Source organism: Oncorhynchus mykiss, chromosome 7 (genome assembly GCF_057628025.1).
Source record: "Oncorhynchus mykiss isolate SJ-2025 chromosome 7, ASM5762802v1, whole genome shotgun sequence".
NCBI classification, from domain to species: Eukaryota; Metazoa; Chordata; class Actinopteri; order Salmoniformes; family Salmonidae; genus Oncorhynchus; species Oncorhynchus mykiss.
In genome coordinates, this window is record NC_143028.1 from 38,832,501 (window position 1) to 38,845,527 (window position 13,027).

Below are 13,027 nucleotides of genomic sequence, written 5' to 3' on the forward strand. Positions count from 1 at the left end.
GTGTGTGTGTGTGTGTGTGTGTGTGAATTTGCACAGTGAAGCTAAAACGTTTAATTTGGCTTTATACTGCAGCATTTTGGATTTGGATTAAAATAATTCATAATGAGGCAACTGTGCAGAATGTGATCTTTTAGTTGAGGGTATTTTTCTGTTTTAGCATTTTGAAATGAAGGCACTTCATGTGTCTAGTCCCCCCATTTGAAGGTGTCAAGAGTATTTGGACAAATGTACTTATATTGTATTAAAGTAGTCAAGAGTTTAGTATTTGGTCCCATATTCCGAGCACACAGTCACTACATTAAGATTGTGACTCTACAAACTTGTTGGATGCTTGTTTGTTTTGTTTTGGTTGTGTTTCAGATTACACTACCTTCAGAAAGTATTCATACCCCTTGACTCATTCCACATTTTGTTGTGTTACAGCCGGAATTTTAAATGGATTAAATGTATATCATTGTTGTCACTGGCCTACACACAATACCCCATAATGTCAAAGTATTTTTGTTGTATATCTTTCTTTTTAATTTTCTTTATTTTTACAAATGAATTAAAAATGAAAAGCTGAGGAGATCAGGAGTAAAAATGTGCTCAACAATACACATAACAATACACATAACAATACACATAACAATGCACATAACAATACACATAACAATACATATAACAATACGCATAACAATGCACATAACAATACACATAACAATACACATAACAATACACATGACAATACACATAACAATACTATAACAATACACATAACAATACATATAACAATACACATAACAATACACATAACAATACACATAACAATACATATAACAATACACATAACAATGCACATAACACTACACATAACATGAACATAACATGCAGTAATAGTGTTTAACATGATTTTTGAGTGACTATCACATCTCTATCCCCAACACATACAATTATCTGTAAGGTCCCTCAGTTGAGCAGTGAATTTCAATCACAGATTCAATCACAAAAAACAGGGAGGTTTGCCAATGACTTGCAAAGAAGGGCACCTATTGGTAGATGGATACAAATAAAAAAGCAGACATTAAATATCCCTTTGAGCATGGGGAAGTTATTACTTACACTTTGGATGGTGTATCAATACATCCAGTCACTACAAAGTTACAGGCGTCCTTCCTAACTCAGTTGCCGGAGAGGAAGGAACCTGCTCAGGGATTTCACCATGAGGCCCATGGGACTTTAATAGCTGTGATAGGAGAAAACTGAGGATGGATCAACAACACTGTAGTTACTCCACAATACTAACCTAATTGACAGAGTGAAAAGAAGGAAGCCTGTACAACCTTTGAATATTCCAAAACAGGCATCCTGTTTGCAACAAGACACCCAAGTAATACGGAAAAATATGTGGCAAAGCAATTCAACTTTTTATCCTGAAGTGTTATGTTTGGGGCAAATCGATTGCAACACATTACTGAGTACCTCTCTCCATATTTTCAAGCTTAGTGGTGGCTGCATCATGTTATGGGTATGCTTGTAATTTTTAAGGACTGCAGAGTTTTTCAGGATAAAAACAAAACGTAATGGAGCTAAGCACAGGCAAAAAACCTGGGTCAGTCTGCTTTTCACCAGACACTGGAAGATGAATTCACCTTTCAGCAGGACAATAACCTAAAACACAAGGCCAAATCTACACTGGAGTTGCTTATCGAGAAGTCGGTGAATGGCCGAGTTCACAGTTTTGATTGAAATATGCTTGAAAATATATGGCAAATGTTCCACTCTCCAGGTGTGGAAAACTCTTAGAGACTTACCTAGAAAGACACAGAAAATCACATTGTAGGATTTGTAATGAATTTATTTGCAAATTATGGTGGAAAATAAGTATTTGGTCACCTACAAACAAGCAAGATTTCTGGTTCTCACAGACCTGTAACTTCTTTAAGAGGCTCCTCTGTCGTTACCTGTATTAATGGCACCTGGTGAGAGGTTAGCATTTTTGGTCGGGGGTGGTATGATCTTTGTTCCACTTGAACTTTCTCAGTATAGAGCCAAATGTACACATTTTAGCTACGCTGTCCAAGTAAATAGATCATTTCCAGAGTTGTGTATAAATAGTATCTCTGGAGACGTACTGACAGAACAGTGTTCTCTCTCTCTCTCCCTCGCTCTCATCTTCTCACTTTTTCTCACCTTTTCTCTCTTTTTCTCTCTCTCTCTCTCTCTCTCTCTCTCTCTCTTTCTCTCCAGTGACAGGAGGAACTCTGCACTACGGAAGCAGGTAATTTTCTCTCTCCATTCAGAGTTGCTCTCTCTGTGTATGGGGTTTTTACCTTTGTCCTGGACTCACTGTCCACTGCTCTGCATATGATGCACCCTCCCCATGCCATTCTCTTGCTAGGTCTACAGACCACACCATCTGAACCAGTTCTGCAGGTAAACTGTACCCTATTAGAATGGTCAGTGCTATCCTGGATCCTTGGGACATCCCTACCCTAACCCCTAACCCCATACCCTAACCTTAACGATATCCCTTACCTGACCTTACCTTAGCCATTGTACATTGCCACTTTAATGGGGTAGGGACTTCCCAAGGACCATATCAGAAGAGATAGATTCCAGTTTTATTATAACATCCAGTGAGTCTAGCTAGCTCCCCTAGTGGGAGCCTTTTGCCATGATCCTCCACTGTCACCCACCCCCTCCCCTGGTTACCTCCGCGGCGTATTCTCTCCTCCTCTAATCCCCCTCTCCTCCTCCTCCTCCTCTCCCTCAGGAGGCTGGCCAGGTCATCCCTCTGATGGTGGAGAGCTGTATCCGCTTCATCAGTCGCCATGGTGAGGACGCCCTGCTACGTGCTCTCATTGGCTGGGTCTCTGTTGAATAGGTCAACGACTGGCTGTGTCTCTGTTGGCTGTGCCAATGACTGGCTTTGGCTCTGCCTGTGTGGACAGGTGTTTTGTGGTTGGCTTTAATAATAATAATAATAGAATAACTTTAAGTATCATGCCATTGCAATATAAATAATTAAAATACAACAGAATAATGAACAGCCTGTGTCGGCTGTCTGCAGTCTAGACGATCAGTAACATCTCTCTCTCTCTCGCTCGCTCGCTCACTCACTCTCAGTTCAATTCAAAGGGCTTTATAGGCATGGGAAACATACATTGCCAAAGCAGGAGAAATAGATTATAAACAAAAGTGAAATAAAAAATATAAAACAATTAACAGTAAACATTACACTCACAAAAGTTCCAAAGGAATAGAGACATTTCCAATGTCATATTATGTATATATACAGTGTTGTAACGATGGGCATATAGTACAAAAGGGAAAATAAATAAACATAAATATGGGTTGTATTTACAATGGTGTTTGTTCTTCACTGGTTGCCCATTTCTTGCTGCTGTGATGGCACAGGGGACTCTTCTTCAGGTTCGTCTCTCTGTAGGTGATGTCTTTGTTATGGAACGTTTGGGAATCGCTTCCTTTCAGGTGGTTGTAGAATTTAAAGTCTCTCTCTCTCTCTCGCTCTCTCCCTGCAGGTCTGCACCATGAGGGCATCTTCAGAGTGTCTGGCTCTCAGGTGGAGGTCAACGACATCAAGAACTCCTTTGAGAGAGGCAAGACTACACTACCCAGAAATCCCAGCTCCAGCGATAGCATAAACAGAAGGACCGGCTCATCTTACAATACTTCTTCTTTAACCCCCCCCCCCCCCAAATGTCTTTCCTTTCTCCTCTTTCTTTTTCTCTCTCCTCCCTCCTCCCTTCCCCCTCTGTCTGTAGGTGAGGACCCGTTGGCGGGGGATCAGAATGATCACGACATGGACTCCATCGCTGGCGTTCTGAAGCTCTACTTCAGAGGCCTGGACCACGCCCTCTTCCCCAAGGAAGTCTTCCATGACCTCATATCCTGTGTCTGTGAGTCTCCCCCAGCGCCACGCCTTTTCCATGATCTTACCCTACAAAAAAGACCACTGTCCAGTGGTGAGTGTGTGCGTGTGTCGTCTGTATGTGTTTACCCTTTGTGTGTGTGTGTGTTCTGTTTCAGCTATGGAGAACCTGCAGGAGAGGGCTGTCCACATCAGGAAGGTTCTGCTGTCTCTGCCCAGCAACACTCTCATCATCATGAGATACCTGTTTGCCTTCCTCAACTAGTGAGTAACGCTGCACTAACGCTATTACAACACAAATGGAACGTTACCACAGGTCCGTGAGTGACACTACAGGTGACCCCACTGCACTACCAAAGCTGTGCTCGGGCTAATCTGGAATGTTCTATTCAGAGTCTCCCATCCCTCTATCCTTCCCTTTCATCCCTCCCTCCCCTCTCTGCGGTCTGCGTCTAGCCATGTGGTTTCCCCAGCCAGCGGAATCTGTTCCAGTTTCACTATCATTGCCAGAATGAGGTGTGTGTGTGTGTGTGTGTGTGTGTGTGTGTGTGTGTGTTTCCCATGCTGGTATAAATGGCTGCTCTGCGTCTGTCCGCCCTAACTGCTCTCCACTGTGTCATGCAGGACACCAGATGTGCCAGAGTCACCCTTTACTACTGCCACCACACACACACACACACACACACACACACACACACACACACACACACACACACACACACACACACACACACACACACACACACACACACACACACACACACACACACACACACAAGGGGCCTCTCAGCTTTGATGACTAAACCCTCCACTCTGGGGGTGGAGGTAGAGAGAGAGAAGGAGGGAGGAGAAAAAGAGAGGGAGAGGAGTGTAACTTGAGCACCCAGACAGGCCTCTTATGATAAAACCTGTTTGGAGCTGGCCCATTTTGTCCAAGTGATTCAACATGACCCCCAACACTCCTGGCCCTTTCTTCCCCCCCCTTCCCCCCTCCCCCATGGCTTATCATCTGCTCTCTGTCACCATACCATGTGGGGGGGGGCTGAGAGTGTGGTCAGACTGTCTAGCCTTGTCCCCGAGAGTGCACTCATCCACACAAGATTGAATGGACTTGCAGACCTTTTGGGTAGGAAACTCCCTTTAAAGCACCAATCCAATGCATGGTTGTTATGGGCTCTGGAATAGAAAAACAGCAAGAGACCAGGCAGTTTAAAGAGGTAATGAACTGCCTGGGAGCTTTATAGCACATTCTGTAGCCTGGGAGCTTTATAGCACATTCTGTAGCCTGAGAGCTTTATAGCACATTCTGTAGCCTGAGAGCTTTATAACACATTCTGTAGCCTGAGAGCTTTATAGCACATTCTGTAGCCTGAGAGCTTTATAACACATTCTGTAGCCTGAGAGCTTTATAGCACATTCTGTAGCCTGAGAGCTTTATAGCACATTCTGTAGCTTGAGAGCTTTATAACACATTCTGTAGCCTGAGGGCTTTATAACACATTATGTAGCCTGAGGGCTTTATAACACATTCTGCAGCCTGAGGGCTTTATAACACATTATGTAGCCTGAGGGAATGGAACCCTGCTTTCCACTAATCCTGGTTAAAACATTACAGTCCTGCACCCACACACACACACACACACACACACTCTTTCTGGTTTAAACATTGCAGTCCTATACACACAGAGACACGGACACAGATGATGGGTAATGATTTCAACAGGAATGCGATAAAGGCGGTACGTGTGTGTGTGTGCTCATGTCTGTGCGTTCGTGTGTGTGTTTGTGCTTAACCCTGTCCTCTCTCCCCAGCCTGTCCCGGTACAGTGACCTCCTGTCCTCTCCCCCCAGCCTGTCCCGGTACAGTGACCTCCTGTCCTCTCTCCCCAGCCTGTCCCAGTACAGTGAGGACAACATGATGGATCCCTATAATCTGCTGTCCTCTCTCCCCAGCCTGTCCCGGTACAGTGTGGACAACATGATGGATCCCTATAACCTGCTGTCCTCTCTCCCCAGCCTGTCCCGGTACAGTGAGGACAACATGATGGATCCCTATAATCTGCTGTCCTCTCTCCCCAGCCTGTCCCGGTACAGTGAGGACAACATGATGGATCACTATAACTTGCTGTCCTCTCTCCCCAGCCTGTCCCGGTACAGTGAGGACAACATGATGGATCCCTATAACCTGCTGTCCTCTCTCCCCAGCCTGTCCCAGTACAGTGAGGACAACATGATGGATCCCTATAATCTGCTGTCCTCTCTCCCCAGCCTGTCCCAGTACAGTGAGGACAACATGATGGATCCCTATAACCTGCTGTCCTCTCTCCCCAGCCTGTCCCGGTACAGTGAGGACAACATGATGGATCCCTATAATCTGCTGTCCTCTCTCCCCAGCCTGTCCCGGTACAGTGAGGACACCATGATAGATCACTATAACCTGCTGTCCTCTCTCCCCAGCCTGTCCCGGTACAGTGAGGACAACATGATGGATCCCTATAACCTTCTGTCCTCTCTCCCCAGCCTGTCCCGGTACAGTGAGGACAACATGACGGATCCCTATAACCTGCTGTCCTCTCTCCCCAGCCTGTCCCGGTACAGTGAGGACAACATGATGGATCCCTATAACCTGCTGTCCTCTCTCCCCAGCCTGTCCCGGTACAGTGAGGACAACATGATGGATCCCTATAATCTGCTGTCCTCTCTCCCCAGCCTGTCCCGGTACAGTGAGGACAACATGATGGATCACTATAACTTGCTGTCCTCTCTCCCCAGCCTGTCCCGGTACAGTGAGGACAACATGATGGATCCCTATAACCTGCTGTCCTCTCTCCCCAGCCTGTCCCAGTACAGTGAGGACAACATGATGGATCCCTATAATCTGCTGTCCTCTCTCCCCAGCCTGTCCCAGTACAGTGAGGACAAAATGATGGATCCCTATAACCTGCTGTCCTCTCTCCCCAGCCTGTCCCGGTACAGTGAGGACAACATGATGGATCCCTATAAACTGCTGTCCTCTCTCCCCAGCCTGTCCTGGTACAGTGAGGACAACATGATGGATCACTATAACCTGCTGTCCTCTCTCCCCAGCCTGTCCCGGTACAGTGAGGACAACATGATGGATCCCTATAACCTTCTGTCCTCTCTCCCCAGCCTGTCCCGGTACAGTGAGGACAACATGACGGATCCCTATAACCTGCTGTCCTCTCTCCCCAGCCTGTCCCGGTACAGTGAGGACAACATGATGGATCCCTATAACCTGCTGTCCTCTCTCCCCAGCCTGTCCCGGTACAGTGAGGACAACATGATGGATCCCTATAACCTGCTGTCCTCTCTCCCCAGCCTGTCCCGGTACAGTGAGGACAACATGATGGATCCCTATAACCTGGCCATCTGCTTCGGGCCCACACTGATGTCAGTCCCAGAGAGCTGTGACCAGGTGTCCTGCCAGGCCCACGTTAACGAGCTCATCAAGACCATCATCATCCACCACGACGGGGTCTTCCCCGGACCACGGGACCTGCAGGGGCCCGTCTACATCAGCCCAGGGGCCACTGATGAGTACTGGTGAGTGGGGGCGCAGGAGTAGGGGACAGTGTGTGTGTGTGTGAGGCAGAGAGGTGCAGGGGCCCCTATACGAGTAGTGAGGTAGACACAAGGGACCTGTTTACTACTGAGGTGAGCTGTGTGTGTGTGTGTGTGTGTGTGTGTGTGTGTGTGTGTGTGTGTGTGTGTGTGTGTGTGTGTGTGTGGGGGAGGGAGGGAGGGAGGGGTAGACGGGACTAGGGGATGGTGAAGGGTTTTTGGGGTGGGGGGGTGTAGTGATTTAAGAGCCAGAAGGATCCGCTTACCCAGAGAGTGCTGATCTTAGGCCCAAAAGACACACACACACACACACCTCTGGAATCCTGGCCTAGGTTGGACCAGTCCATTAGTGTAACAGTAGAAGTGGCAGGTATGGAGGCATGCCGGCCATCCCAGAGACACTACAGTAACATTGAAGATCTCTCCGGTGAGGAAGATCTCTCCGGTGAGGAAGATCTCTCCATCTCTGGCCAGACCTGAAGTGTCTGTTTGTAACTAGATGAATGGAAGTATCTGATGTTGTCATATTGAAGTCATTTAATCTCTCATCCTCTCATTCATTAACACATGAGCTCTTTTAGCTGAAATGCGTGTGTTTATCAGCTGTAGGGGGTCACATGGTTTATACACTGACACACACACCCTCAGGGAAAACACATGTACATATCTATCTGCTCAGTTGTGCTGCATGACCAGCTGTTTCACCAGTTGCTAATTTTCCCACCCCTATTCAAAATCAAATCTCTCTCTCTCTCAGTGATCCCCACTGTGAGCCCCCCCTGGTGGACATACCTGCTCCGGACACCATCTCTGTCATCCACAACAGCGATGATGGTGAGTACACAGCATTATGTACACACACACACACACACGAACACACTGTTGAAAACATTTTTCCATAATTCGTCTTTGAGCCGAAGCTTGCCCACTGATGTGGCAAACATGATGCCCACGGATGCCATGCTGTCCTCCCTCACTCACTCGCTCTGCCCCTAACTCTGAAGCTGCTTCTATCAGCAGCATTCTGCTTCTGACATCCCCTGGCCCCTGGCCACGTCACACAGCCACACTCTGACCTCTTATATCTATCTCCCTTATGAGCACTTTATAACAGCTGTGTGATCACTCTATGACTGTGTGCTCCCCAACCTCTTCGTCTATAACCAGCTGCCGTGGCACTAACCTGCTTGATACTAACACGCCTCCTGCTCTCTACCCCTGCCCCTCCTCCGCTGTTTCTCCCCTCACTCTACCCCTCTCTCTTCTGTTTCTCCCCTCTCTCTCCCCTGTTTCTCCCCTCTCTCTTCTGTCTCTCCCCTCTCTCCCCCTGCCCCTCATCCCCTGTTTCTCCCCTCTCTCTTCCCTGTTTCTCCCCTCTCTCTCCCCTGTTTCTCCTTTCTCTCTCCCCTGTTTCTCCCCTCTATCCCCTGTTTCTCCCCTGTTTCTCCTTTCTCTCTTCCCTGTTTCTCCGCTCTCTCCCCTGTTTCTCCTCTCTCCCCTGTTTCTCCCCTCTCCCCCGTTTCTCCCCTCTCTCCCCTGTTTCTCCTTTCTCTCTCCCCTGTTTCTCCCCTCTCTCCCCTGTTTCTCCTTTCTCTCTCCCCTCTCTCCCCTGTTTCTCCCCTCTCTCCCCTGTTTCTCCCCTCTCTTTCCCCTGTTTCTCCCCTCTCTCTTTCCTGTTTCTCCCCTCTCTCTCCCCTGATTCTTCCCTCTCTCTCCCCTGATTCTCCCCTCTTTTCCCTGTTTCTCCCCTCTCTCTCCCCTGTTTCTCCCATCTCTCCCCTGTTTCTCCCCTCTTTCTTCCCTCTCTCTCCCGTTTCTCTTCTCCCTCTCCCCTGTTTCTCCCCTCTCTCTTTCCTGTTTCTCCCCTCTCTCTCCCCCGTTTCTACTCTCTTTCTTCCCTGTTTCTCCTCTCTCTTCCCTGTTTCTCCCTTCTCTCTCCTCTGTTTCTCCCCTCTCTCTTCTGTTTCTCCCCTCTCTCTCCCCTGTTTCTCCCCTCTCTCTTCCCTGTTTCTCCCCTCTCTCTCCCCTGTTTCTCCCTTCTCTCTCCTCTGTTTCTCCCCTCTCTCTTCTGTTTCTCCCCTCTCTCTCCCCTGTTTCTCCCCTCTCTCTTCCCTGTTTCTCCCCTCTCTCTCCCCTGTTTCTCCCCTCTCTCTCCCCTGTTTCTCCCCTCTCTCTCCCCTGTTTCTCCCCTCTCTTTTCTCTCTCCCCTATTTCTCCCCTCTCTCCCCTGTTTCTCCCCTCTCTCTTCTGTCTCTCCCCTCTCTCTCCCCCTGCCCCTCATCCCCGGTTTCTCCCCTCTCTCTTCCCTGTTTCTCCCCTCTCTCTCCTCTTTCTCCTTTCTCTCTCCCCTGTTTCTCCCCTCTATCCCCTGTTTCTCCCCTGTTTCTCCTTTCTCTCTTCCCTGTTTCTCCCCTCTCTCCCCTGTTTCTCCTCTCTCCCCTGTTACTCCCCTCTCCCGTTTCTCCCCTCTCTCCCCTGTTTCTCCTTTCTCTCTCCCCTCTCTCCCCTGTTTCTCCTTTCTCTCTCCCCTCTCTCCCCTGTTTCTCCCCTCTCTCCCCTGTTTCTCCCCTTTCTTTCCCCTGTTTCTCCCCTCTCTTTCCTGTTTCTCCCTTCTCTCTCCCCTGATTCTTCCCTCTCTCTCCTCTGATTCTCCCCTCTTTTCCCTGTTCCTCCCCTCTCTCTCTCCCGTTTCTCCTCTCCCTCTCCCCTGTTTCCCCCCTCTCTCCCCCGTTTCTACTCTCTTTCTTCCCTGTTTCTCCTCTCTTTCTTCCCTCTTTCTCCTCTCTCTTCCCTGTTTCTCCCTTCTCTCTCCTCTGTTTCTCCCCTCTCTCTTCTGTTTCTCCCCTCTCTCTTCCCTGTTTCTCCCTTCTCTCTCCTCTGTTTCTCCCCTCTCTCTTCTGTTTCTCCCCTCTCTCTCCCCTGTTTCTCCCCTCTCTCTTCCCTGTTTCTCCCCTCTCTCTCCCCTGTTTCTCCCCTCCCTCTCGCCTGTTTCTCCCCTCTCTCTCCCCCGTCTCTCCCCTCTCTTTTCTCTCTCCCCAATTTCTCCCCTCTCTCTCCCCCTGCCCCTCATCCCCTGTTTCTCCCCTCTTTCTCCCCTCTCTCTCCCGTTTCTCCTCTCCCTCTCCCCTGTTTCTCCCCTCTCTCTTTCCTGTTTCTCCCCTCTCTCTCCCCCATTTCTACTCTCTTTCTTCCCTGTTTCTCCTCTCTCTCCCCCGTTTCTCCCCCTTCTCTCCCCCGTTTCTCCCATCTACCCTCTCTCTTCCCTGTTTCTCCTCTCTCTTCCCTGTTTCTCCCTTCTCTCTCCTCTGTTTCTCCCCTCTCTCTTCTGTTTCTCCCCTCTCTCTCCCCTGTTTCTCCCCTCTCTCTTCCCTGTTTCTCCCCTCTCTCTTCCCTGTTTCTCCCCTCTCTCTCCCCTGTTTCTCCCTTCTCTCTCCCCTGTTTCTCCCCTCTCTCTTCTGTTTCTCCCCTCTCTCTCCCCGGTTTCTCCCCTCTCTCTCCCCTGTTTCTCCCTTCTCTCTCCTCTGTTTCTCCCCTCTCTCTTCTGTTTCTCCCCTCTCTCTCCCCTGTTTCTCCCCTTTCTCTCCCCTGTTTCTCCCCTCTCTTTTCTCTCTCCCCTATTTCTCCCCTCTCTCTCCCCTGTTTCTCCCCTCTCTCTTCTGTCTCTCCCCTCTCTCTCCCCCTGCCCCTCATCCCCTGTTTCTCCCCTCTCTCTTCCCTGTTTCTCCCCTCTCTCTCCCCTGTTTCTCCTTTCTCTCTCCCCTGTTTCTCCCCTCTATCCCCTGTTTCTCCCCGGTTTCTCCCCTCTCTCCCCTCTCTCCCCTGTTTCTCCCCTCTCTTTCCCCTGTTTCTCCCCTCTCTCTTTCCTGTTTCTCCCCTCTCTCTCCCCTGATTCTTCCCTCTCTCTCCGCTGATTCTCCCCTCTCTCTTCCCTGTTTCTCCCCTCTCTCTCCCCTGTTTCTCCCCTCTCTCTTCCCTGTTTCTCCCCTCTCTCTCCCCTGTTTCTCCCTTCTCTCTCCTCTGTTTCTCCCCTCTCTCTTCTGTTTCTCCCCTCTCTCTCCCCGGTTTCTCCCCTCTCTCTCCCCTGTTTCTCCCTTCTCTCTCCTCTGTTTCTCCCCTCTCTCTTCTGTTTCTCCCCTCTCTCTCCCCTGTTTCTCCCCTCTCTCTCCCCTGTTTCTCCCCTCTCTTTTCTCTCTCCCCTATTTCTCCCCTCTCTCTCCCCTGTTTCTCTCCTCTCTCTTCTGTCTCTCCCCTCTCTCTCCCCCTGCCCCTCATCCCCTGTTTCTCCCCTCTCTCTTCCCTGCTTCTCCCCTCTCTCTCCCCTGTTTCTCCTTTCTCTCTCCCCTGTTTCTCCCCTCTATCCCCTGTTTCTTCTCTCTCCCCTGTTTCTCCCCTGTCTCCCGTTTCTCCCCTCTCTCCCCTGTTTCTCCTTTCTCTCTCCCCTCTCTCCCCTGTTTCTCCCCTCTCTCCCCTGTTTCTCATTTCTCTCTACCCTCTCTCCCCTGTTTCTCCCCTCTCTTTCCCCTGTTTCTCCCCTCTCTCTTTCCTGTTTCTCCCCTCTCTCTCCCCTGATTCTTCCCTCTCTCTCCGCTGATTCTCCCCTCTTTTCCCTGTTTCTCCCCTCTCTCTCCCCTGTTTCTCCCCTCTTTCTCCCCTCTCTCTCCCGTTTCTCCTCTCCCTCTCCCCTCTCTCTCCCCCGTTTCTACTCTCTTTCTTCCCTGTTTCTCCTCTCTCTTCCCTGTTTCTCCCTTCTCTCTCCTCTGTTTCTCCCCTCTCTCTTCTGTTTCTCCCCTCTCTCCCCTCTCTCTTCCCTGTTTCTCCCCTCTCTCTCCCCTGTTTCTCCCCTCTCTCCCCCCGTTTCTCCCCTCTCTCTCTTCTATTTCTCCCCTCTCTCTCTTCTATTTCTCCCCCGTTTCTCCCCCCTCTCTCCCCCATTTCTCCCATCTTCCCTCTCTCTTCCCTGTTTCTCCCCTCTCTTCCCTGTTTCTCCCCTCTCTCTCTCACGTTTCTCCCCTCTCTTTTCTCTTTTCCCTGTTTCTCCCCTCTCTCTCCCCCATTTCTCCTCTCTCTCTCCCCCGTTTCTCCCATCTACCCTCTCTCTTCCCTGTTTCTCCCCTCCCCTGTTTCTCCCCTCTCTCTCCCCTTTTTTTCCCTTCTCTCTTCCCCTTTTCCCCTCTCTCTTCCCTGTTTCTCCCCTCTCTCTTCTGTTTCTCCCCTCCCCGTTTCTCCCCTCTCTTTTCCCCCCTTTCTCCTCTCTCTTCCCTGTTTCTCCCCTCTCTCTCCCCTGGTTCTCCTTTCTCTCTCCCCTGTTTCTCCCCTCTCTCATCTGTTTCTCCCCTCTCTCTCATCTGTTTCTCCCCTCTCTCTCCCCTGTTTGTCCCCTCTCTCTTCTGTTTCTCCCTTCTCTCTCCCCTGTTTCTCCTCTCTCTCTTCCCCGTTTCTCCCCTCTCTCTCCACCGTTTCTCTCCTCTCGCTCCCCTCTCGCTCCCCTTGTTTCTCCCCTCTCTCTCGCCCGTTTCTCCCCACTCTCTCCCCCCTTTCTCCCATCTCTCCCCCGTTTCTCCCCTCTCTCTC

The 13,027-nt window shown here is 49.8% G+C and overlaps 1 protein-coding gene across 4 annotated transcripts in view; it reads left to right on the forward strand.

Moving 5' to 3' along the window:
* Positions 1-13,027, forward strand: part of LOC110527111 (SLIT-ROBO Rho GTPase-activating protein 2) — a 123,502-nt gene that overhangs the window by 100,975 nt on the left and 9,500 nt on the right. For all 4 annotated transcript variants that reach the window (XM_036983320.2, XM_036983321.2, XM_036983322.2 and 1 more), the window contains exons 12-18: positions 2,230-2,260; positions 2,756-2,816; positions 3,525-3,602; positions 3,768-3,902; positions 4,033-4,138; positions 7,214-7,438; positions 8,214-8,290. In XM_036983320.2, coding sequence (XP_036839215.1) covers positions 2,230-2,260; positions 2,756-2,816; positions 3,525-3,602; positions 3,768-3,902; positions 4,033-4,138; positions 7,214-7,438; positions 8,214-8,290 — 713 coding nt within the window. The remainder of the gene's footprint in view (positions 1-2,229; positions 2,261-2,755; positions 2,817-3,524; positions 3,603-3,767; positions 3,903-4,032; positions 4,139-7,213; positions 7,439-8,213; positions 8,291-13,027) is intronic.